Source organism: Marmota marmota, unplaced genomic scaffold (genome assembly GCF_001458135.2).
Source record: "Marmota marmota marmota unplaced genomic scaffold, marMar, whole genome shotgun sequence".
Taxonomy (NCBI): Eukaryota; Metazoa; Chordata; class Mammalia; order Rodentia; family Sciuridae; genus Marmota; species Marmota marmota.
This window is the reverse complement of record NW_025999969.1, coordinates 5,334,621-5,362,390: the sequence shown is the minus strand read 5'-3', so window position 1 is coordinate 5,362,390 and position 27,770 is coordinate 5,334,621. Positions and strand designations below refer to the sequence as shown.

Below are 27,770 nucleotides of genomic sequence, written 5' to 3'. Positions count from 1 at the left end.
TAGAAGCATTAAAATAATGACAAATTTGACACTTAAAGGTCACAAAAATAACATCATAAAGTTAAAAGAGACATGAAAAACTGGGAAAAAATATTTGCAATGTATCTTCAGAAAACAAATGAAGTTTTTTGATACATGAATAGCACTGACAAGTCATTAAGGAAAAAAATCAGTATCTTAATAGAGAAAAATAATGGGTTGTGGTATAAAAAAAGTCACAGAAAAATAAATAAAATTACTTTCTAACTAAAGTAAAACATGTTAGACTCCCTTCAAATTCTACTGACACAAATTTAAAAAAGAAGATAATTTTCATCATACACAATATTGGTTAGAATGTGTATCCAAGAATATTCCAAGGCTTTGTGGGAGCATCAATTGATATCACCTGTTTGGAAGGCAATTTGGCAATCTCTGTCAGTTAATATTCACATGACTTTGACCTAATAATTCCACTTTTGGAAATCCACATTACAAATCCTTTGCATATGTGTGCAAAAAATGTCCTATAGGCAAGAATATTTATAGCAGCATTGTTGGTAGTACTTGAGGTAAAAATAAATATTTATTTGTCGATGTGGTGCTGGATAAATAGGTTAGACTTAAAACATAATATGCTGCACTCTTAAACACTGAGATTGATCTACATAGGATTAGACAATTTGTCTTCAAGGTATGTCATTGGACATAGAGCATGAGACAGGACAGTTTATGACATGTGCTCCCCCTGGGTAAAATAACACACAATAAATAAGCACATATGGATAAATACTTTGATATATGTATAAATACCCATGTATATGCACAGAAAGGGTTTTGTTCTTTTATGATTATAGACCATTTCTTTAAAAATAGACAAGAAACTGTTATCATTTGTGGTGAGAAGATTGGACTGAGGGTCTGGGGTAGAAATGAAAAGTCTTAATTAAACATCTTTTGTGATGTTCAAATATATTTTTCCAATGTATATATTATTGAAAAATCTACCAGTTTTTTAAAAGTTTATAAACTAAAGGAATTAACCACTTCTTTGACTTGTGAAAAGAATAAATAAAAAGTAGATTTTCAATATGGTAAGCTTTGCATAAGAAAAACCACAATCACTTGATAAAGCTGTGTTTTTTCACCCATATCTTAAAAAAAAAAAGTGACACTTGTCCTTATGGAGCTCACAGTTCAGTGGGAAGAACTCACATTCTATCTTAGAGGAAGACTGCTGTCCTCGGGCTTAAATCTAAAATGTTTAGCAAATGTGCTTCTTTCCAAGATCATACAGGAACGAACTTAGTTCAATGATCCTTCTTTGTAGAGCTCACTCATTCCCTCAATAACTATCAACATCTCTGAGAAGCTGATCCCCCAGTACTGAGCTTCCAGGGGAGACTCCCAAAAGAAAGAGCTATCAGCCATCTTGAGTTCTATCCACTGGGATTTTCAAAATAATCTGAATTCCCAAACGTGTTACACATTTTCTTACTTCCAATCTTTTGACTACGTTCTTCCCTTTACTTAGAATGTTAATGCTGGTTCTTAGATTTTTAAAATTTTATTTGTTCTTTTTAGTTATATATGGCAGTAGAGTATATTTTAACATACTTATACAAGCATGATATCATATTCTAATTAGGATCCCCGTCTTATGGGTGTGCATGATGTGGAGATTCACTGTAGTATATTCATATATACCTATAAGAGTCCTGTTAGAGTCATTCCACTGTCTTTTCTATTCCTATCCCCATCCCTTCCCTTCATCCCCCTTTGTCAAATCCAGTGAATTTCTATTCTCTCCCACTCCCAGCTTGTTATGTGTTAGCATCCACATATCAGAGAGAACATTTGACCTTTGGTTTTGGGGGATAGGCTTATTTCACTTAGCATGATAGTCTCCAGATCCATATATTTACCAGAAAATGTCATAAAGTAATTTTTATGGCTGATTAATATTCCATTGTCTATATATACCATATTTTATTTATCCAATTCATCTGTTGAAGGGGACCTAGGTTGGTTTCATAGCTTAGCTATGGTGAATTGAGTTGCTATAAACACTGATGTGGCTGCATTGCTGCACTATGCTGATTTTAACTCCCTTGGATATATACCTAGGAGTGGGTATAACTGGGTCAAATGGTGTTCACATTCCTAGTTTTCTGAGGAATCTCCATATTGCTTTCCATACTGGTTGCACCAATTTGCAGTCCCACCAGCAATGTATGAATGAAGTTTTTCCCCCACATCCTCGCCAACATTTGTTGTTGCTTGTATTCTTGATAATTGCCATTCTGACAAGGGTGAGATTCTTTTTCCCTGGCTAAATCCTACCTAAAAACAAATATTGGCTCAAGTGCTCCCCCAGAAAAGTAATTCTAACTATGGGCCCCATGGATTGGGTTAAAAACCTTTCTTCCTTGTTCTCACTGCTCTTCCTACCTTACAGTTAGCTATTTACTTGTCAGGTTCTCCTGTTAAAGTGCACATTTGCTTAAAGGGGCTGGGACAAGGAGACCTTTGGTGCCTGACATAGAGTAGGAACTCAATCATTTGATGGATTCAATTGCAGAATTTCACTATTTCCCTCAGTTCTCCCAGCATACACTACTGAGTTGACTTTGTTACTGATTTTCCTGCCTGCCTCTCCCTACTGCACCCCTTCTCCAAATCTCAGACATCATACTTACTTGTCCAGTGAAATGGCAGGGAAGACAAACTTGCCCAGGCAAATACGATATACAGCACTCAGGGGAACCCGCTGCACCTGCACACAGCTGAGCATGATGAAGTCATATTTGCAGATCAAGAGTGTCTTGTCTGTGACCAGCAGAATTTTCTCCTTCTCATTGTTCCAGTGGTCTATCCTGCAGGGGTCATCACAGGGCAGAAAAGTTGATAACATGGCCTTCCCAAGTATAAGACAATGGCATTTGCTGAAACATCTAGCACAGAAGACAATGAGGTTGGATCATATTGGAGGGAAGAGGGACTGAGGAGTACCTAAGGTCAACTCCTCTCTCTCTCTCTCTCTCTCTCTCTCTCTCTCTTTCTCTCTCTCTCTGAACCCATGACTAATTGAAGAGGGAAGGTAGGCAATGTTTTATCATCACAGAACTCAAAGGTGATTACCCATGGCAGAATCCATTAGAAGAATACCAAGTTTGCATCCTGTGGCATTGGACTGATGTATACATGTCCAAATCTTCTCTAGGAAGCCTTCATGGAGCACATCTTCCTCCAAGGACACCCCAAACAGCTCTTTATTCTAACTCACAAAATTTACTCACTAGTTTATGCTGATCTCCGACAGCCACATCACTATCTGGAGACTTAAACAGAGGCCAACATTATCTAGAAAGCTCATATCCTTCTGGTAGAAATATAGCTGAACAAGTGAAATGGGATTCTTCAAAATCAACACTAGATAAATATTTATTGATTTTATTTGCTTCAGAATTGAGAGTCCTTCAGGGCACACATGAGAAATTCTGAGAGTTAAGAAATCCTCCAAGAAAGAACAAGAAGGAATCAGAACAGTGGTTTCTGGTTAGAAAAAGTGAGCATTTCTGTAATTCCCCTGACCCACAGCACTTTTGCTGTCTGTTAGTCTTTAGGGTATCTTACTTTGTGACCTCTTAGAATTGTTTCAGCACATTTCATACTAAAAGACCATAAAGGTGTGTTGGCTCAACGGGAAGACCAACAGGAAGAAACATGAAAGAGCAATAGAGATGTAGAATACAGAAAGAGGGAAAATCCGCAGATGGAGGGAAAGAAGGATGAGATCACTAATTGAAGTGCTGGTGGATGGCAATCATTGAATATTTATAAGGTTCTCTCTACATCCATCCTGATCCTTTGAGGAAGGTTATATCCAAAGTCCCTCTGCTAAACTATGGTGCTAGACTTGGCACCCAGTGGAAAGAAACAGAATAGAACCCCATAGATCTGTTAAAATCTTGGCTCTTTGGATTCCACCCCCTCTAACACGCAGTGGTATTCAACTCCTACTCTACGGGGAGAAAGAGAAATCTTGATAGTCTGTTTAGCACTCTCAATCTTAGTCAGGAAGAGACGAGAATTCTGAAATGTCTTTCTCAGAGATCTACATAAGCTTCTCTAAATAGATCGTATCTACTTAGCAGTACGTTATAAGCTGCTGCCTAATAAACCAGACTTGTTTTTAGTCTAAAATAACTGCTGCTTTTGGTTAAATGGTTTTACTGAAAATGTCAGCACTCCATAATGAGATTTATTTTAAAAGGTAAAGGATTCCGGGAAAAAAAGGGAGAATTCTTTTTAGGAACACACAGTGCTCTGCTGTGACATAGACTCTGCATAATTTACATGCCGGGAATGTCTGAATTCAAGTAAACATACAGGCTTATAAATAGTTTAGGGCCACCATCTCTAGCTCTTGGGTGGTATATTTATTTATTTAGACTTCAATCACACCTTTTTTCCCTAAAGCACTCATGCAGAAAACACTGAATTACATATTCCTGATATTAATACCCTTGAAGTTTGGATGGCAAGAATAACAATAAATAAAGAAATACAAATAACAATGATACATTGAGTTTGGGCAGCTCAAAGGTTTACAAAGTCCTTAAATAACCAAGCTTTCATTGAATCCCCATAATAACCCTTTAGAACTCACTGAATGTTACCACTCATTGTAAAGACAAGGAAACTGAAGCCCAAAGACCTTACAAATGACTTACCCAGGGTTTTACGAATAGGATGGGGATCTGACTCAGACACTGAGACAAGGGGCTTGCTTTCTCCCTAGTGCCATCACCTTCAAAAAGAAGCCCCTTTGGTGTGCTGTGCAAGTTTCTTAAACCCTGGGAGGACCAGATGTGATAATAGGTACCACTCTAGGAACTGTTCCCTCCAGCAACTCCTTCCTCAAAACATCACTCATGACTGTCCTATTCCAACCTTGTCCTCCTTTGGTGTTCCCTCTCTTGAGGAAGAACCCTCTCTCCATCCAGGTGGGCAAGCTAGAGACTTTGGGGTTGTCCATTGCTTGTCACATTTCCTCACCTCCTGTTCCAGTTCCTATTTTATTCCCAGAATGTCTCTCAAACCCCCCCCCCTCTTCCCTCCCTCTCCATTCCCATCACTCTGGCTTGTCTTCCATTACCTCCTGCCTACACCACTGCCCTTTATGCTCTCACTGTGCCTGGGATGCTCACCACCTGGACCTGGATCACCTACATCTGCTCTTGCCCCCTTCCAACCTCTGCATGCTACTGCAGGGAGGTGACTCTTCAGATAAAATAAATCTCCTCTCTACCTCCCCACCTTGGCTTTGCTCACCTCAGCTCTCTGTGGCTCTTATAAGAAATGACAAAAATTGTTAACCTGCTATGTATACAACCAGAGATATGAAAAAATGTGCTCTATATATGTAATAAGAATTGTGATGCATTCCGCTGTCATATATAAATTAAAAAAAATGTTAACTAAAATGTTCTGAAGTGTTAAGCCTCACCACTACTTCAATTTCATTTCTGGCCAAGTCTCTCTGCTCTCTTCTCCTTCAGCTCATTTCAATTTCTTGGTTTTCAACATGGCCCTTCAACTAAGGGGCCTTTGCACCTGCTTTTCCCTTTGCATGCAATGTTCTTGCTTATCTTCATCAACTAATTAACTCATACAGAACTGAGCTCCACCACCACTTACTCCAGCACACCTTCCCAAACCTCTGTGTCCATTTCTATTCTTTCCGATATACACTTACACAGACCCTACATTTCCCTTTTATTATGGTACTTGTCCCAGGTGAAACTTTACAGTGATGTCTATGATTATATAATTCATGTCTCCTCTTCTATGCTGTAAACACTGCAAAGACAGAGTCAGATCTTCCTATTGTGTCTCCAAGGTTGTAGGTTTCCAAAAACAATATATTTATGAATTGAACTAGGGAAGAATGAACAATTTTTGCTCTGTGCAACCTTGGCTTGGCTCATGCTGCCTGGGGAATTCAATGCTTGGTTTTATACACTAGAATACTCCCCCATAAAGTAGCACAATTAAAAAGTAATCAGGGGGCTGGAGTTTGTGGCTCAGCGATAGAGCCCTTCTTAGCACATGCAAGACACTGGGTTTGATTCTTAGCACCACGTAAAAATAAATAAATAAAATAAAGGTATTGTGTCCAACTACAACTAAGAAAAAACATTTTTTTAAAGAATCAGTAATGTTGATGACATAATAATGAGAAAGAGTAGGATACACATGCTACATACTGTATAGATGAAATTTTGTAACAATGGCAGCAAAATAATGCACACAGCCAATTTTGAGGTTGATTATTTTTGAGTGGTAGGATGTCAAATATTTATTTTAATGCTTTTCATGCTTTAATTTACCAAAGTTGAATCCATTCTATAAGAAATATATTCTACCACTACAAAAAAAGAGATTTTCAAAAATAAAAATACTACCATCATTCAGGTTCACAGCACAAGTATTTCCTATCTTATAGAGTCTTACTCTCACCTTTCTCCTCTCTCTTCCTTTAAATACACACAAGCCTGTATCAGTGCCTCCCCTGGGGCCCTAGTCAGAATGTTCCCCATATTATAGTGATTTCTGTATCTATTCTACCTATTCCCTTTACACACATTGAATGGGAATCCATCTAGCGTATAATCCATTTATTTTCATATCTGGGTCTCTTACCTGTGCCTAACCAAAGCCAAAAAGAGAATAGGGACTCAGCACATAGGCAGGGAATGGAATGAAAAGTAGAACCATAAGATCTATCCCCTCTGTTCTGAGAGCCAATGTTTCCTGCAAAGGATTTTTCACCACTTTTTGTTTGTCATTGCTGTTCCTCAGCACAAGCACCCCTGCCATACATGATGGGAAGGAGCCTAGATTCCAGGTTAGAAGAGGGTACCTGAGGAGCTCAGTGCCTGCAGTTTCCTAGGATGATAACAGATTCACCAGCAGAGGGCAACAGCTAACTAGCAATGACAAGCTGGACCCATCCTGTAAATTTCCAGGGACTACCACCCAGTTGTTCAAATTATCCCAGATGCCTCCCTAGAAGCCCCAGCCTCACACCAAGAGTACTTACAGTTGCTTTTTAAAAAGATTGTGCCAAATCAGTTTGTGGTTTTAAAATGATTTACTTCCCTGAAAGATTTTCTTCTAATAATATTCTCTCAATATCTTCCTTCTCCTATTTCTCTCTCTCTCCCCCATCTCTCTCTCTCTCTCTCTCTCTCTCTCTCACACACACACACACACACACACACACACCACTCAGCAATATCTTTCCTGATACTGAATGCAGTGACTATCTGTGATTTGCATTATCAATCTTGGAGCACGCCCCAAGCCTCTTAGGATGTCCAGGTCTTGGAGTATAAGATAGTGTGTTGGCTAGCCAGGAATCAGCATCCCAGGAGGAAAACACGGACTCATTCATTACACACATTTCCCCTGAGCATCCATTGCGTTCCAGACCCTGAAGAGAATCCAATTCGGGTTTGCTCTTCAAACACAAACTGAAGAAAAATGCATGGCATTAGAGCAAAGCAATTTCCCTACCCCTGAGTTAAGTGGAGTCTTGTAAAACCTTTAGCTAAATAATCCACATACATTTCTTTCACTTGTTTGGTTACTCTTTCCTAGGGCCTCTCCAATTTGTTTAAAATAGGAGACCCTCAAAGTAAACTCTGTATTCCAATAAAAATGTTATGCCACAAACCTTCCTTGTTCACAGTTCTCCTAGGCTGGCTTCCTATGATGTGTTATTTTCTCCCTGCTCCCCTGTGCTCCAGTCATGGACCAGGCTTTGTGCTCTTTATAGGGAATACTGAGATTTTACTACTTTTAAGGATTACACAAGACTCTCCTATGTGAAGGAAAATACATAGGGAAGAACAGTGTGGCACCCAAAGTCACAGTGAGACTTGATACAGGTGACTTGAGTCCATGGGGGAAGAACCAGGCCTTGGAATTGGCAGTCCCCTGCCCACAGGGTGAGCAAAAGGATTCCCAGGCATCCATTTGACACCATTAGAGAAGGTTCTTTTATCACCACTTCATTTCGTGGTGTCAGTGAAGCTCTCAGTGTTGGAAAAGCACAAAATACAGATTATTCTTTGTAATGGGAACAAGGATAGAACTCAAGAGTGTTTATTTGTTTTTTCAACACTTTTAACACGCACTTATAACAGGGCAGATAGAGTCTCTTCATAAAATACAGAGAAGACCTAAAAATATCCATTTATGAATGTTCCAAAAACCATTTTTCTCCTGAGTAAGGGAAGTATTACCAAAGGTATCATTAGATTCAGTTGACTGTAGGAGGCAAAAATAGTCATTTTTACTTTAGGAAACAAAGGAGTTTGTGAGTTCTGAAAATATAGTAAGAACTACAAAGAGTGATTTTGAGTTGAGAAGAAAAAAAATGTGTGTGTGTGTGTGTTTGTGTGTATCTCAGGTCTGGTGCTTTTGAGATCTGCACATACATACAAATAATTCTACTGTGATTATAATAACAGAAGTCCCCAAGTATTAAACGGCTTGTCTGGGATCAAGTACTGTGCCAGATGCTATTATATATTAGCTCTTTTAATCATTACCAAACAATCCTGTTGAACACAGATAAGGAAGCTGAGTCCCAGCAAGGTGATATGGACTGATTGTTTGTAACTCTCTAAAATTCCTTTGTTGAAGCTCTACCCCTTAACATGTAGTATTAAGAAATGGAGTCCTTGGGAGAAGATGAGGCTTAGATGAGATAACAAGTACTGAGCCCAATCAGGAGAAGAGACACAGGGGTTTCCTCTCTGCCAATTAAGGAGACCGACCGGGGAAGGCAGCTCCCTGGAGTTCAAAGGGAAGGTTGTCACTAAGAACCAAATTCACCAACCAACTGGTACGCAGGTCTTAGACTCTCAGCCAAAGAACTGTGATAAACAGATGTCTGTTTAAGTCATCTAGTCTGTGGCATTCTGTTATGGCAATCAAAACTAATTCAGGAGGTTAACTTATTCTAAGTAACAGCCCAGATTCATCCAAGATATGTTTTGACTTCAGACCCTGAACTCTCCACTTGACCAAACCACCATCCATCAGGAAGGTAATTAAGACTCTTGTTTCAATCAATAATGCTGCCAGGTGCCTGTGTAGGTCTATAAAATGTCTATCAGACGGTCACTAAGAAGTTTATAATCTAATTAGGGAGAAAGATAAGTAAATCAACCATTATGGGATAGAGCAGTAAGTAAAAAGATGGATACGGGTACAATGTGATTTGGAATTCCCCATGAATGGCTAACATTTACTTAATGTTAGTTTCATGTAAGTTTTGCTCTGAGTACTTTATCTGATTGTTTCATTGAGGTTTTCAACAATCTCTGAGGAACGTAGTGACATTATTCCCATTTTACAGATGAAGAACTAAAGCATAAAGAGGTTAAGTAATTTGCCCAAAGTTGCATAGCCAGAAGTTTGGGGATTGGAATTTAAACTAAGGGAGTCTACCTCCTATGTTTGGAATTCACCATGTTGTTCTGCAAAAAGGTGCTTAAAGGTACCCAGGTCATCAAGGCTCTGTATGAAGTGTGCTTGGAGAGGATTTTGAAAAATGAAGAGGAGACAATTTAGTATAGGGTAATTAATTTTAACAAAAGGTAAAACATGCCAAAATACAGGGACATGTACATGATGACATGTTAGATGAAATGTCTTCACATAGTATGTAGATGAAAATCATGGAAACAGAATCACCTAACAATGTCAGAAAGCACTCACAAAAAATTCTGATTCAGGAGCGTGGCAACAGGATCCACACATCTATAACCTTTGGAAAGTTACCTGGGTTCAAGACAAGGTTTTGAAAAACCACACATTTTCAGGGCTTCTGAGGAATTTGAGTCATTCTTAGAAACTTTTAGCTACCCATATAGACCCTCTTTGGCCTTAGTCCTGAGGAACTTTTAGCTGTCACTGAAAGATTGTGGATTTACACAGCCTTCAGGATTAGAATGCCTCAGAATACTTCTAAGTAGTTCTTGTTCACTCCAGACCATGAATCCTGAATTCCCCACTCACTTTATCAAAAGTTTTTAAACTGTAGGAATAAACACCTGTGTCTGACTCCACATGCCAGGATAATTAAGACTGGGGCACATCATCATATCATGACATACTCCCAACCTGGTCTGGTGCAGAGAAACTGCCTTGCGAACACCCATTTCTTTTTTCACATCCCTTTCCTGAAGACACACTATACTTGACCAGAAATTTCTTCAAGATTCTTAAGAACTTGTATTGTGACCACAAATAAGTCTTTATCTTCTTCTCATATTTCCAAGTGCTAGATTCCTGAGCAGTGGCAGGCTTACTATCATACAGGCCTGGGATTGAGATGCATCTCTGTCACTTACCAGCTATGACTTCATGCAAAAAGTTACTCATCCTTTCTGAGACCCAATTTCCACATCTCCAAAATGAAGATAATGGCTTTTGTGAGGACAAAAAATACTACATGTAGAAAGAACTTAGTGTAAAAAAAATTATGCATAAAATATTTAATTGCTATTGGTCATTAATACAATGATAATGAAAAAGGAAATGATTATTCTAAATTATTTAAATACTTCTGCAACATTTATTGAATTAATGAATGGATACATGCAGTAAGTCTACTTAAAGAGAACTCCTCAAGTCTATTACAGTGTTCAGATATACAAAATATTTGTGTGTTAATTTCCCCCAAATACTAAAAGAACAGTTGTTCATTATATACATATAAAACAAATTTCTCTGTTTTCCAGTTTGCCTGTTTGTCTGACACAGCTGGGTGCACCCATTCATTATATTGGATATTATATTTGAGTTACTCTGGCTTAAAATATATACTATGCATCATATATCAAGTTCCCCTTGCAGGTGGGTGCTATGGGACACCTTAGACAATACGAACCTGGAGCAACTGGAACACCCCACAGGCAATCCATGAGAGCACAAGTTGAAGCAATCATGCCACATTCATTTGGATACCCTGAGCTCAGAAACCAGCAGTGGATTCAGATATTCACTCAAGTCAGAAGTCACAAGGGCAGCAGCTTAGGATTATAGCTCAAAAGCAAATTTGATTTTTATTGATTTGCAGTTGAACTTCTCATTATATGGTATAAAGAAGGTATTTCTTTAGAGAAACAATACCAGGAAACTAGGCCAGAAGTAATTCCTCTTACTGATCTAACAAATATTTATTGAAAAACTATTACATTATAGGCGTTAGTGGTATAGTGGTGAACCAAATAAACCCCTATTCCTCTGACACTTACATTCTAGGAAGGAACACAGATAAAATGAAATAGACAGATAAATACAGAGAACTGGATAAAAAGGCTTCAGGGGATAATTGTGGGAATGGTATTCTGGGTCAAGAGAGGACATACTGCAAAGGCTCTGGAATGGGATTCAGCCAGGCTATGACACAGCAAGAGGCCAGCACCACAGAAGCCAAGGGAAGGAGGAGGAGAGTGGAGGAAGGAAGACTCAAGCAGAAGCCAGATCACATGCAAGAACAACCACTGCTCCTTTGCAACTTATGAATACGTTTTTAACATTACCCATTTATTTTCCCTCACTTTACAGAGGGAGAAAGCAAGCCTCAATAAATTGACATGGGTCTAGCACAAAGTGACAGAGCCAAGGCCAGGAGCCAGCTCTTCTGACTCCTTTCTCAGTCCATATACATTCCATCAAGCTGCCCTTCCCACTTACAGTTCATATGCTACCAGCCCATTTTGCTCAGTAACATCAGCAAGAGGATATTTGAAAAGCCACACAAAGAAAAGAATCTGGGTACACCCCAGCTTCTTCCTTTCCCACAAAACTACTGAAAAGATGTTGAATAGCTCAAGTCCTCTATAGCACGCCAAGAGTTCACAAGAGACCTGCCCCTGAGAGGCTCTCTCTCTCTGAATCCACTTTAATAGAGCTGGCAGGAAGCAAAGCCCAGTGTTGAGGAGGAAGCAGAGAAGATGGCACAGAGGGACACAGATAGAAAAAATGTACATATCTTGCCACCTACAATTGTTCAATTTTTTTTGAAGGGATATTCCTCCACTGTGCTAGTTACAGCTGTTTGAATACAGGAGATACAGCCCAGATCAGCCAAACCCAAGTGGGGGAGATGTGCTATAAAAATCCTCAGAGGAGTTCCACAGAAATCCAAGAGCAGAAACCACAGCACAGCTGGGCTCCATGGAACCTGGGAAATCACAAGGAATGAAAGCTACTCTCTCAAAAACTGCCTCTAACAGGATTTCAGTATCTCTGTATACATCTCATCTGTTTTCTCTTGAAAAGAGTGCTCCTTCTGTTTATGTTTTATTCCTGTTCAGTTCAACCTTGATTATGACCTTGACTATGCCTGACCCTACAAGTATTTTCAGACCCATCCTCTTAATGTTGGTGTATCTCTGTATCTTCCAGTTCAAGATAAGGAATTCTGTTAGTTCAAATAATCCAAGTGAACTATCTTTTGGTTCATGGGCTGACTTATGGTCAAAAACTGAAATTCCACGATAAAAATTGAAATTTGTCAGTGAAGAACACTTTAGTTTGTTTTTAAAAATAGTTTTAGCTATTCTACTTTATTTGTCTTCCATAATTATTTTACAATAAACTTGTATATATCTACCAAAATCTTGCTGCAAGTTTGATAGAAATTGTGCTAAATACACACAACAAATTTGGAAATAATTGACATCTTTACTGTGTTGAGTTATCTAATCGACAGCACAGATATCAGTATCCATTAGGTTTTCTGTGATTTCTTTCATCTGCATTTTATAGCTTTAAGAATGCAAGTTCTATGTGTGTTTTGCTAAATTTATGCCTATTTCTTCTTCTTTTCATGATTATAAATGTTATTGTGTTTTAATTTTGGTTTTCATTTCATTATTTCCGATATGTAGGAATACTGTATCTGATTTATATATGTTGATCTTGTATCCTGCAACTATGCTAAACTCATTTATTAGTTCTCTGAGTTCTTATGGTTATTTCTTAGAATTCTCTTTAAAAACTATCATTTCATTTGCAATATTTTTTTCCTTTTTGATTTGATTCTTTTAAATTTCCTTTTCTTGTCTTATTGTGCTGGTTAAATCTTCTAGTACTATCTTGAATGCAGTAGTGAGAATGAACACCTTTTCTTGTTACTAATCTTAAGCAGAAAGCACAACGTATTTTTCAACAGCATGATGGTACCTATAGGTTTTATGCAGATGATCTTTATTACACAGAGAAATATTTCCCTTTATTATTTGGAGAGTTTTTATCATAATACTTTTTCAGTATCAATTGACATGATCATGTGATCTTTCTTCTTTAGACAGTTCATATAGTAGATTACCTTGGTTGATTTTTTTAAATACTAAACCAGTCTTCCATCCCTGGAATAAATTCACTTAGTCATGGTTTACATCTCTTTTTATATATTGCCAAATTTTATTCTCTCTTGTTTTAAGAATTTTTGCCTATATATTCATGAGGAATGTTACCCTGTAGCCTTACTTTTGTCTGGTTTTGTTAATAGGTTATATGGGCCTCACAGAATAAGTGGGAAAGTGTTTCTCTTATTTTCTGGAAAAGATTGTGTAAATTGATGTTCTTTTTTCTGCAGATATTTAATAGAATTCTCCAGTGAAACAATCTGGGCCTGGAAATTTCTCTTGAGGGAGATTTTTAATCACAAATTAAATCTCTTAATTGTTATAGGGTTATTCAAATGTCCTATTTCATATTGAATTAGTTGTGGTAGTTTGTGTGTTTTGAGAAATTGACCATTTTGTCTAAGCTATCAAATTTCTGTACGCAGAGTTGCTAGTTATAACCCCTTATTATCTCTTTGATATTCTTGTTTCACTCTTGACATTGATAATTTTATTCTCTTTGCCAGTCTTGCTAGAGGTTTATCTATTTGATTGACCCTTTCAGAGAATCAGGCTTTCATTTTATTAATTTTATCCATTTATAAAAATTGATTTCAACTCTTACCTACAATTTTTCCTTTCATCTGCTCACGTTAGGTCTTTTTTCCTTAGTTTTTTGAAGCAGAAACTTAGATTATTGATTTGAGACTTTCCCTCAATATATATGATCACTTTTATTTATCACTTATACATTTCCCTTTCAGCACTGTTTTAGATAAACCCCACACGTTTGTATATGCTATGCTTTTCTTTATGTTCAGTTCAATGTACTTTTTAATTTCTTTGAGACTCCCTCTTTGATCCTTGATTTATTTAGAAGTATATTATTTAGTTTCCAAGTGTTTAGAGATTTTTTTCTATAATCTTTTTACTATTGATTCCTACTTTGATGTTATCGTAGTCAGAGAATATATTCTATATGATTTCAACTCCTTTTGATTTGATGAGGTTGGTTTTGTGGCTCAGAGTATTGGAGAGATCAGTACTGAAAAGAATGTGTATTTTGCTGTTATTGGATAGAGTGTTCTATAAATGTTGCCTATGTCCTGTTTATTGATGATGATGTTGCATTCTTCTAGATCTTTCCTGCCTTCTTCTGTCTACTTATTATGTCTATTATTGAAAGAATGATGTGGAATATTTGACTATACTTACAGATTTGTCCACTTCTGCTTTCAAGTCTATCAGTTTTATTGAAACTATTTTTTAGCTCTGTTGCTTGGTGCATTCACCTTTAGACTGCTATATCTTCCTGGTAGACTGAATACTTATCAATGTCCTTCTCTTTCCCTGACCATTTTCTTTACTCAGAATTTCACACTTTTATTAATTTATATAGGATAGCATTTGAGGAATCACAGCAACACTTGGACTATCCAGCTATGTCTGCTGGATAGACCAGTGGGGGCAGAGGCTTCCTTCTCTTTAAAGTGGTTGCTCTTCTAAACCCACCCTGGCCTTCCTACAGCAAGACATCTGGGGACAACTATGGACTCCATAGAATTAGACAACTCTTCATAGAGCACTGTTCAAGTGAGGAAGCATGCTTACACATAGAAAACTATGGGATTTATCTATCTAACAACTGTGATAGCCATATGTGTTGAGGTTATAATTGTTAAGATTTAAGTCTCATTTTTTAATGAAACATATTTGGCAGCCTCCTGTTCATCAAGATTAATTTTGTATTATTGGGTAATTATTTCCAGAGTCTACTGCCTTTCTAATAAATCAATACCATATTTGATATTATTCAGTATATCAAGAGAGAAGTGTCCACTGTGATCATAAAAAACACATAAAAACAGTGCTTTGATTTTTATCTTATTGATATAAATGGTTACCATACATAAAACTATGTCAAGATACCAAGGCGAGTTCATGAAATGTTTTTGGAAGAGACACACACAGCTGCCTCTCATATGAGAGGGTATGGGCTGGTTTCCACACACCACTGTATCAAGGGAGTGGAGAGGGGCTAGTCAAGACAGAGAGGAATGGCAAGGCATTGGCAAACTGGGACCACATTTCCTATCTAAAACACTGAGCAGGGTAGAAGTGGCCTATGATCTCCAATTAATGGTTACATAACAGAATGTGGCTCAAAACTTTAGTCTGGTAATCAAAATACATGTATTTTCTTGTTCCTTCTTACTCTTCTAGCCAGTTTTTAGCTCTTTCACACCTGCTCACCATAATCCAGCTGCACTGGATTGTCTGTGCCTTTGAGTATAGACCAAGGAGTGGGATAGCTGGGTCAAATGGTGGTTCCATTCCCAGTTTTCCAAGGAATCTCTATACTGCTTTCCAGATTGGCTGCACCAATTTGCAGTCCCACCAGCAATGTATGAGTGTGCCTTTTTCCCCACATCCTCACCAACATTTATTGTTGTTTGTATTCTTAATAGCTGCTATTCTGACTGGAATGAGATAAAATCTTAGAGTAGTTTTGATTTGCATTTCTCTAATTGAGATGTTGAACATTTTTTTCATATATTTGTTGATTGATTATATATCACCTTCTGAGAAGTGTCTTTTCAGTTCCTTGGCCCATTTATTGACTGGGTTATTTCTTTATTTATTTTTGGTGTTAAATTTTTGAGTTCTTTTATATATCCTAGAGATTAGTGCTATATCTGATATGTGTGTGGTAAAAATTTGTTCCCAAAAGGTAGGCTCTCTCTTCACCTCACTGATTATTTCTTTTGCTGAGAAAAAGCTTTTGAGTTTGAATTTATCCCATTTATTGATTCTTGATTTTAATTCTTGTGCTATAAAAGTCTTATTAAGGAAATTGGGGCCTAATCTGACATGAGGAAGATTTGGGCCTACTTTTTCTTCCATTAAGCACAGTGTCTCTGGTTTAATTCCTAGGTTCTTGATCCACTTTGAGTTGAGTTTTCACATCAATGTTTATAGCAGAACAATTCACAATAGTTAAACTGTGGATGCCCTAACCTAGATGCCCTTCAGTTGATAAATGGATAACGAAAATGCAGTATATATATACGCAATGGAATACTATTCAGCATTAAAAAGAGAATAAAATCATGGCATTTGCAGGTAAATGGATGGAGTTGGAGAATATAATGCTAAGTAAAGTTAGCCAATCCCCAAAAAACAAATGCTAAATGTTTTCTCTGATAAAAAGATGTCGATTCATAATGAAGTTGAGGGGTGGGGAGCATGGTGAATTAGGGGAACTCTAGATAGAGCAAAGGGGAGGGAAGGGAAGAAAGGGGTCATGGGGTAGGGAAGACAGTACATGTATGAAGACACAAATGGTGTGACTCTACTTTGTGTACAATCAGAGAGATGAAAAATGTGCTGTATATGTGTAATATGAATTATAATGCATTCTGCTGTCATACATAACAAATTAGAATTTTAAAAAATCAATAAAAATTCAACATTTCATGGCATAACAAATATTGTTGTAAGCATTATACATATATTCAGTAATTTCATCCATAAAAATAAGTTTCTTCATATCCCCATTTTATAGATGATAAAACTAAGACCAAGAGGATATGAGATTACACAATTTACAAGATTTGCAAGGTCCAATAGCTGATAAGTGATGGAACTAGGCATTTAGCAGCACCAGACATTTTTCATCTCTTGGCTCTTTCTGTGTCCTCCCTTACTGGTGGCAGTCATGGGAAAACAAACACTTCCAAGTACACTTTTGACTGCAGTAACTAAATGCCCTCACTGACCTATAATGCAGGTCACTGAGGGACCATTAGCTATCTGGATGAGGTTGCAGCCATGGAGAATTTATAGAGAAAAGCAACGTGTTTAATTAAGTGGTTGTTGAAAACACCCACCCTGCATAAATAGATTCTGGCAACAGAGGTGCTTTTGTTGCTGCCAGAGTCCTGCCACAGGTCATTAACATCTTGATAGATTTGAGGCTCTTTTAAGCCTGAATACTTTCACCCAAGGACAGATGCAAGGCTTACTGGGCTTTGCTTTGCATTGCTTGGAGGCTGAGGGGTGCAGAGACAGGACTACACATGGACTCTGCTAGTGTCAGAAACTCTATCAAATTAAATTTGAGTCAAGCTCATAATTAGGTTCAAAGCCATAACATGTGCCATACACTGTGTGGAGTACTGGAAGGTGAGGCGAGATAGGCTAGAATTAAGTGAATCTAAATGCTTTCTCAATGTGCATGATGACTATACTCATTATAAAAGGAGTCCAAGGAAGAGAAGTTAGATTATTCTTGTTGAGGTCATATGGAATGGTTCTTTGGACTTGGTATTCCTGCTAGATAGGAGAGATCTAGGCCAGTAAACAAGCAGGGAAATGCATTCATGTTAGAGGAAATCAGGTGATGAGTAAAACCATGAGGCCAAGACATAGCATTAGAAATTTGGGGAAACACCAGACTCTTTATTTTAAGTGATTATTTCTAAAGGTAAATAGGGCTGGAGTGGGTAATTCAGTCTTACATGCAGGGTCTTAAAAATGCAATGAAATTGTATGGAGATAGTGAGGACCCATGCAAAGTGCATGGACCATGAGCATGAGAGTGATCTGGATAAGTGCTTTTTAAATTATAAAGTGTACAGGAATCCTGTGACAATGCATGCTCAGGTTCAGGAGGGCCTGAGGGATGAGACTTGAGGGTCAGCATTGCTAACAAGTTCCCAGGGACCATGGTACTGCTGATCCCAGGACCACAATTAGAATAGCGGGAATCTGAATACCAGGAAGTGTGCAAAAAATGGTGTTAGGTAGAACAGTTCAGAATGTTAACTTAAGTTGCATAGTAGATTTATCCTTCAATTCATTGTGACTATAAATCTCTGATTTCCAAGGTTTGGGTCTTTTACCCTTTTAATTATTAGTAGTAGTATTTTCCATTACAGTTAATTCAGCAACCCTTATAACATTAGTAGACTGACAGGATCAAAGTGTGATTGCCTTTAGTCCATCAGTATCATTCACCATTCCCTACAGGTGTCTGAGTCTTTCAGTGATTTCTGGGCAAAGACTAAATAAAGTCAAATCAACAGCACAAGTCAGAGAAAGATCTGGAGAGGAAAAGGTCTCCAATGAACCTCTGACCCTTGTCCCTGCAAACAAAAGACAATCAACAGAGAAACTAGACACAGGCACAAAGATCATTTAACCAATTTAAACTGCAGTGATCGCTGTGTCAGAAGATGAAAAATCACAAAAGGCAGCAAGAACAGTGTAATAAGAAGACAGCGAGGCTGGGAGGGAGGTGTCATGAAGTCAAGCTCTCCTGTGACCCTTAATAAGTGGTTGCCCCTGGATAGGTCATTTAATCTCTGGATTTCTTCATCCATAAAATAAAGCCAATAGTTCCTCCTGGCCTTGTCCCCTGGGTCTGTTTGAGGAGAGCAAGAGTAAAAGTGATCCCAAAGCAGTGCTGGGGGGATCAGAGGCAGCCTGGGGCCTTGAAGATGCTTCTGTCACCTGTTCCTCAACATTCCTTTGTCTCCCAGGCTCTCTTTGTTTTTAATTAAAGATTTGGGAGAGCTCTTTCTTCTGGAAATATCTTTCTAAACCCTTCTACTCACCTCACCAAGTCCAAGTCCAAGAAACAGAATTCTCATTTTTCAAACATGTTTCTGCCAGAGGAGCTGCAGTATGCTCAGCAGGGGATGCCCACTATGAAAGAGGCAGCCCTTGCCCATCATGAGGCTGTGATGTAATAACAAGGCACACATGGGATCGTTGCTCAATAGTGAAAGGATTATTTTTAGCAAAAGTCAGGGCAGCATAAAGGGTTTCAGTTTTATCACTGCCACTTTAGAGCTATGATGCTCTTTCTGGCCTTGATTCCCTTATCTACAAACTGGAGGTAACACTTCCTGCCTCAGACTATTGCCAGGAAGTTCAACTAAGAAAAAGTGCTTTTAAACTACAAAGTGCTACAGAAATGTTACTATTTTATCAAAAAACATATTCAGATTCATCCTGGTACCAGGGATTGAACCCAGGAGCACTTAACCAGTGAACCACATCCCTAGCCCTTTTTAAAAATGTTTTACTTAGAGACAGGGTTGTTTTACTTAGAGTTGCTCAGGGCCTTGCCAAATTGCTGAGGCTGGCTTTGAACTCACAGTCCTCCTATCTCAGCCTCCCAAACCGCTAGGATTAAGGGCATGCTCCACTGTGCCCCACTCACCATATATTTTCATTTCTCTTTCCAACTACAAAGTCTTACTCCGCCCCAATAATAGACATCCCTACTCAATGCTTCAATTTTAGAAGAATAACAATAAGCCCTTAAATCTGGTTAATGTGGGTAGCTATTGACAGTTTGAAAAGTACTGAATAACAGGTAAACAATTGAGTAGCTTTACAAAAACTATATTGTGACCAAGAAAAATACAAGGAAAAAAAAGAGAGAGAAGTACCATTTAGAGATAATAAAAATTATATGCATTATCTCCATGTAATGGCAAATGCATGGTCAGACCAGCTTATCACAGTGCTGGGTACATTTCAAAAGCTCAATAAATGTTACTATTAAAATATAACAATACTTAGCAAAAAATGCATGAAAAAAATGTGGAATAACATAACACCAAAAATTAACAGTGGATGTTTTTCATAACTAGTGAATTTCTTATGATCCAAAGAACATATTAAAACAAACTCCCAAATTAATAGAGAAAAAATAACCCCTACCCAAGTTCATGAAGCTACACCGGTAGGAACTAGAGGATCCCAAGTCTCCTAATTACAAATCTACCCACTTTCTATGACATCATTTTCCTACTTTAATTCTATGTCTGTATGTTTAATGTAGACAATTAATAGGATTTCACATTCCTATTATAACAAAGTCCTAGGATAGAAACTGGGCAGGTTGGAGCAAAGTGATAATTAAACACATTCTAAGTATTTTTCACAAAGATGAAGAGTAAGAATTACTTGATCCCACCCACCATAGGCAAGTCTTCTCATTTAGCAATAATAAAAATAATGATGATGAATCCCCACCCCCACCACTTCAGCCTAATGTGTGCAGGGGAAGATTCCATCTCCTCCTGCCTCCTGAACCACTGTAGCTAAGATATCTCAGAGTATATGGTGCTGAAGAGCCACTTCACTGCTATCATATCATCCTCTCCGAGACTCCAGAAAGTGTCAAGATGGTCGTCTCAGCATTGGCTTAATGGATCACTTCTCAAGACACATACACAATTTCTTAAAGTGTACTTTTCCATAGGGCCAAGAAAGAGATTGAGAAGAGGAGGTCAGAGCTAAACAAACACTATCTTATCTTTAATGCTCTAGAGGCATATAAATCTCCTTGATACATGAGGCAGAAGACCTGGCTCCTTTTAGGACACTTCTTGGGATATTCATTATGGTTTCAGCTAAACTGGGATCTAGCTGGGATCTGGGTTCTATGGATCTAGCACTCCAGTTCCCCTCCTGGCTTCTCTATCCAGGCCTTGTGTCCTTTTTCCAAATGCCTTTTTTCAAACTATTTTTCTAATTTACTGAGTAATATACCCATACAATTTAGAACACCATAAAATACTTCAACTGAATTCATTTGAATGCCATCCTTGGAAAATTACTTTACTTAATTTATTTTTATGTCCTAAGCCTCAACATAAGGCACTATTTTAATAAACAAGCATTCCAAAATCCATTTAAAAAAAAAAACACTTTTGAAGACAGGATATGAATCCATATGTAAAACTACCTACTCAACCTCTCCACATGGGTGCTCTATGGACATCTCAAAATCATATTTTCCAAAATTGTAATCAACAGGTTCTGTAACAGGTGAATGGTAAGATTGTTGGGAGGACTAGGTGAGACTGTGTGCATAAAGTAATGTCTATCATGTTTGTCTTATGGTGGCTTCTCAATAAAGTTGAATTATCATTTCCTTCTAAACCTGGAATAGTAGCAGGCAATCCATCGATTTCCAGGCAAAACCCGAGAGTTGTCATGGATTTTCCTCATAAACAATGAAACACAAAGATCCACAAAGCCCAGCTATGTCATATGTTATATGCTCCGTGATAAACAATGAAATTCCTTTTAGTGTTTCTCATTTAAAGAGGGGATCATGTTAATCTTTTGCAGTAGAGGGCACCAGAGTGATATTTCAGGAAGAGGAGCCTGTTGTCATTTCCAGCTGGGGTCAGCAAGATGGATAAGAGCCAGCAAAGCCTGCCTCAACCTCAGGTCCAGAAAACAGTCTCTCTGCAACCATGTAGCCTTGGACATGCTGCAATAACATTTCTCTGATTGCCTCTGTGCATACTTTATGCATCCATTCATCAATGAAAAAGGTAACTTTTGATGAATTGCATAATAACTTCTTAATGTAAGAATAGTATTTCCTCAATTTTTAAAATAGTATTATGATGTAAGAGTTGCAGACAGGATATGCTTTTAAATTTCACCTTCATTGTTAACATTTTTCATTACTTTCTTAAGTTTTGAAAATCAACAAAACAATAATCAAAAAATAAAGCTCTGACCCGTGGTGTTTATCAATTTCCACAGTGTAATGTTGTCACTGTGGCTGAATTTAAGCTGCCAACATAATAGCAGTGAATGGGGAGTTAGGAAGAAATGTGTCATAGCACAACATAATTGATATTTCATTAATCAAATATAATGGTCAAAATTTACCCCAGGAGCATGAATAACAAGAAAATGAAATAAAATAATCATAAAGTGGTGAGTTTTGACTATATTTATTTTTATTTTACATTATATTTTTATGAAAATTTTATACAAATTAGTTTTAATAATAACTGGTTCTTAAAATTCCTGAAACTCACCAATCACCTCTTATGAGCTAGTATAAATCAACTTTAATACACCATTTGGTAAGTCCCTGACTGATACTATACAAGTAAATATCTGTCACCCAACCTTCCACACATTGGTTTGTCCTTGACATTTCAAACACATTAAGGTCAAAAATCCTCATCCACAATTTCATGGCAACAAAGCTCTGAAGATAGCAGATGTGGTACCAGCACATTTTATACCTGGACCTGCCATTTACAGTTTTATTTATCTTACTTTGAATCACACATTTCTCTTCAAAATAATTACTGTATTTAATTAAGGGGGGGGCTATCTTAGATTCTTATATTTCTACTTGGGACATAAAATAATAAATATTATGCATTGTTTTACCTTTTTTTTTTTGGGGGGGGGTGCCAGGGATTAAACCAAGGGAGTGTTTAGCCACATCCACATTTTTTTTTNGTTACAACTAGATTTTGAAAGGCCATATTTATGCATTCTTCCTTATAAGAGAGATGCATTACCAAAACAAATTAGGTAAGAATTTATTTCTGATTGTACCTCTAGAATCTATGTGGATATGGTCCTAATTAAAGCAGGGTTTTTATTTGCTTTAGTCAAATTTTACTCTGTGTAAGGAGAATGGGGGGTAAGGAATAACATGGAGACTGTTCAAAGTAAATTATTGAAAAGCCTGAATTATAGGCCTCCCTTTTCATTAGCGTTAACTCAGAAATGATAGAGATGGGATAGGATGCAAATGAAGGTAGAGACAACAAAAGATGAAGAAGGGGAAAGGGAAGGAGAAGATGGAAAAGAAGATGGAGAGGAGGAGGATGGAGAAGCAGTCTTTAATTGATAGTTCGTGCTTGGGAATAGAGGAGGACACTAAAGTAAATCTCACTATCGTGTAAATCCAAAAGACACTAATTAAAAATAAAACTATAAGTAAATAACAGAAAGACTTCAGTAGAGAGAAGGGAACAGGAGGGAGGAGGGTAAGAAAAAGGAAATTACTGGGGGCTGAATTAGAGCACATTACATTCGATGCTTTTATAATTATGTAAAAATGAATCCTAATCTTATGTATAATGAAAATATATTTAAAGAGAAAAGAAAATCCTCTATGCTATAGACACTTTGCAGATATCATCTTATTTAGTCTTCTGAAGAACCATTTTATAGATGAAGAAACAAAGGCTCAAATTGGACAGGCAAGTTGTATTTCAAAAGTTCTATTCATCCAATTCTGGAACCCATTTGAAAGAATAGTATAAAATAGAGATTAATCAGACAGACTCACAGGTAGTTTGGCTCTATTTCCTGTTGATTGAGGCATTTGTTCTGCTGGCCTGGGATGTTAAACTTTCAAGTGTTGCCCTCTTTCAACTGAGTTAAATATGTCCGACTTAACTAAATTACTCTTCCCTCATAGCATAGGAATCACTGAGCTTCTCTGCGGGATTCTTTGGCAATCAGGTTACCAGGCCAGAAAACAGAAGTTATTGAATACATTAAGTGTCATAGAAGGATATTCACATTTTCCATCTAATATTATGTGTTCTGTCGTAAATAAATTAACTAATTAAATAAATAAAAGAGTTGCCTCTTTCCCTTATCATGTGGATATTTTGCTTTTTGTTGTAAAAAACATGAAATCACTAATATTCACTGGGTGGGTAAAGAAAGGGTCACTCAGACAATAGTTTCTAGGCCCAACAAAAAGTTAAACATCTGCATGCTGAAAATTTGCAATGAGAACTCTCATCACTAAGATAAGCCTTGAGGGGTAAATGCAGGAGGGTAATAATATAAGGACTTATGTGTTAGACTTGTTTTTTATCCTAATTTCCACAGGTGGCCTGGTATTCCTTCTCATATGGCTGACTGTACATAAAATACAATTTAAACTATACAAGTTGATCCATTAATTCCCTTTCCTACTCAAAGCAATTCAGGGAAGGTACCATTCTTGAAGTTGCACATTTATTCTATACACTGCCAGCCTGAGATCTTAACCTTGAACTCTACTTTCTTGCCATTACACTGGAATGGAATGATTAATAGCCCAACATGGTTATAGGAAATGAGACTAGAACTAGAGATTTAGGAAGTTAATGCATCAGTCATTGAGAGCCATGCCACAGGCCTGCCCTGAAGTAGTCTTAGTAACGGCCAAACAAGAGGACCAGCCCAGATAACAGCAGGAAAAGTCCAAACTGGCCATTTGATCAGCCATGCGACAGAAGGAACTTGTCTTCCTAGATGGAAAAGCCAATCAATTCTCATATAGCAACCAGAAGAAAATCTATCAGAGGTTCATTTCTTGTTCTGCTATAGTGATGTCAAGGAAAACATTTCCAGTCTAGTTCCTTTGGCCATAGCTACTCACTCTGTCAGGAGCCAGAAGCCTTGAATGGTCTCTCCATAAGTCTCAGCTATGTGGCCTTTCAAGTCCTCCAGGGCAGTCTCAATGGCCCCTGGCTGCAGGGAAGAAGAAAATACCTAGTTTAGAGAAGATTAGGCCACTTTGTTAGAATATCCCAGATTTGTTAGAATAACCCAGCCGTTCCTCCACAAAGCAATTCAGGGAAGGTACCATTCTTGCAGTTGCACATTTATTCTACACACTGCCAGCCTGAGATCTTAGCCTTGAACTCTACTTTTTAACAATTTGCTGAGCATTGGTGAAGCAAAAGTAATCCAAGTCTTACTCCTACTTTCTCATGCAAATGCAGACAGCCATTTTCAGAGGACCAATTTTTCCAAGTATCTTAATCAGGAAATTTCAAGTATTTAGAACTGTATACATTTTTAAATCAAACCTTTCTCTTAGGAGAACACTTCAATAAAACAGAATAGCATTTTTCTTCCAATGCTTTGATCATAAATTTTAGCTCATTCTGAGAGATGAGCTTTTTTTTTACCTTTCTGCCTCACTTTCTTGGCTCTTTCCCAAATAAGTGTTTCTGCTTACTGGCCTAGTTCTACTTATTGATCGACACCTATCCTAATGAAGCCTGAACTAGACTGGCAGTGAGTCTAGATTGGTAAATCAAGTCAGATCTGATGGAGGAGGCCAATTTGAGTCCAGAAAGTTGGAGAGGGATTGAAATGCTAATGCCTTCAGAGACTTTCATTCACCCTCACCAAGATAACCTGCCCCTGCTCCAACCTGCTGCTAAGGTAACCTGTCCCAGGGATTGTCCCTCCCTAGGGAGTTGTTAATTATGCCCTCTTCCTGTCCAGATCATTTCTCCCCAGCCCCTCCAGCCCACCTGTTTCCCACCTTTTGGCCATCCTACCAAGGATCTCCTGGGCCTAGTCCCTGCTCAGGAAGAAAAAGATAAGGGAAAGAGACCAGGAGAACAAAGGAAGCCTAAGACATATAAAAAAGGCAAAACCCCTCACTTTTTGGGATACCAGGATATCAGCTATGGCCCCCTTCTCCCTCCCGGGAGAAGTCTATGTTACCCTTTTTAAACAAACCCTGCTTTATATTCTTGCCTCGGCCTGCTTCCCTAATGTTGTACTTCAACAGGTGAGGGAGCAGAATTCATCACTGGTAACTAAGAGTATCACTGATAAGTTCATACTTTCTAGCTCAAAGATCATAAACTTTGGTGCACATGGAAATCACCTGGCGTATGTGTTGGAATACATATTTATGGGATCATCCCAGAATTTCTTATTCTGTCAATCTGGGTCAGGAAAAAGATAATTTGTATTTCCAACAAGTTCCCAAGGTGACGTTGTCAGTGTGAAGTTTGTACTTATAAGAATCAATGCCATCAAGGCAACTATTCTCAGTCCTTGGTTGCATACCAGAATTGCCAGGGAGGTTTGAAAAATCCTAACACCAAGGATGCAGACTAGGACGAGTATACCAGAAACTCAGTGGACGGGGCCCATGTCTAAGTATACCAAGAAATTTAAAGCATCCCAGATTATCCCTATACCCAGTCAAGGTGGAGAACCACTATAGCCTGAGACTTATAAAATCTAAGCTGTTTTATTTTATTGATAAGAAGAGATTACAAGAAAATTGACCCTTCATTTTTAGGTATCTAACATGGTGCTGACTCTGTTCCCAGCACCGGGCTGCAGTAATGACAATTCAGTTGTAATATCTCATATGTATTCTCTGTATAATAGGACTTTAATGCCAAATATCTAAACTGCTGTACATATTAACATTCCTAATCCTCTTAGTATAAGACCCTCCTCTCACAAAAGGAAACAGGGACCCTAGCCTGGCCAGGACTGATTCAAATACCTGCTGGTTGTATGATTATCATTTGCTTGTTTTTTTCTACCTTTGATAAAAGGCTCTGAAACACTTAGAACATAATGTCCATTTGTTAAGGAAAAGATTATGGGAACCTATCTATGAAAAACAAGAAAGGAATTGAGCTGCTTCAGCTGGAATGAGGGTAAATGATACAGTGTCACTTACTTAGCTCCTCCCCAAGCCCATCATCCAGGAATGAACAGCATTGAGTGACCTGGGTTCATATTCCAGATCTGTCACTGATTAACTCTGTGATGATAGCTAATTATTTGGTTTTCCTGGACCTCCACTTCTTTGCCAGTGAGATGAGAGACTGGACTAAGCCAAAATTTTATGAGACAAGCTGATGAGCAAAACATCCTATAAACCTTCGGGGAAATATGATCAGAGCCCTTAGAGTGAGAGACTCTGATTCCATCATTTTAACAAGTTTCTCACTGAGTTGGATAGTCAGCCTGTGGACTGAGTGATTTCTAACTCTATCACTGTCCGCTGCTGGCTAGAGAGTTGTCAGAGAGCTAACATGGCCTCTCAGGCTTGCTGAAGCCTGTCATGAAATCAGTAACTTCTGGAACTTGCGTCCAATGCACCTTGAACTTCTGCTAACTGAGAAGTTGGTGCCAACATGACTCATTTCCTGAGATTCTGCAGGCAAGGTTAAACTGCCCTGGAGGGAGATTCCCATGATCTCCTGACCGTCCTCCCTTCACCGAACCTGGGCACCCATTCTGCAGTCTGACTTTTCCAAGTACACTGTTAAAAGTTTTCTAAGAAAAATAATGCTTCTTTGATGAGTCAGCATGGGTACTTTTCTCTCTTTTTGTATCACAGAATTTTGGCCTCTCACAAATATAATTCAGTAGTGAGACTAATACTTTCCAGAAAAAAGTGAAGTTGGAGAATAATGAAATAATCCCCAAATAAGCATTTTATTGAATACTTTTATGCCAGGCATTTTGCCAAAATATGTGAAGATAAATATAATAATGTAGAACATTTTCTAAACCTTACTTATCTTCCCTATGTAAAGTAATTGGCAAAGTCGATGAAAAAGAAAAATGATTTACATTTCTCTAATTGCTAGAGATGTTGAAAATTTTTTCATATGTTTGTTGATTAATTGTATATCCTCTTCTGAGAAGTGTCTGATCAGTTCCTTGGACCACTTGTTGATTGGGTTATTTGGTTTTTTTGTTTGTTTGTTTGTTTGTTTTTGGTGTTAAGGT

General features: G+C 37.8%; 1 protein-coding gene across 1 annotated transcript in view; it reads right to left on the bottom strand.

Annotated features, from left to right (window-relative positions):
• The window catches only part of Tprg1 (tumor protein p63 regulated 1), a 130,734-nt gene that overhangs the window by 69,262 nt on the left and 33,702 nt on the right, over positions 1 to 27,770 (bottom strand). Inside the window, exons 3-4 of the mRNA XM_015499987.2 lie at positions 24,646 to 24,737; positions 2,679 to 2,855 (exon numbers count right to left, since the gene is read on the bottom strand). Coding sequence (XP_015355473.1) covers positions 2,679 to 2,855; positions 24,646 to 24,737 — 269 coding nt within the window. The remainder of the gene's footprint in view (positions 1 to 2,678; positions 2,856 to 24,645; positions 24,738 to 27,770) is intronic.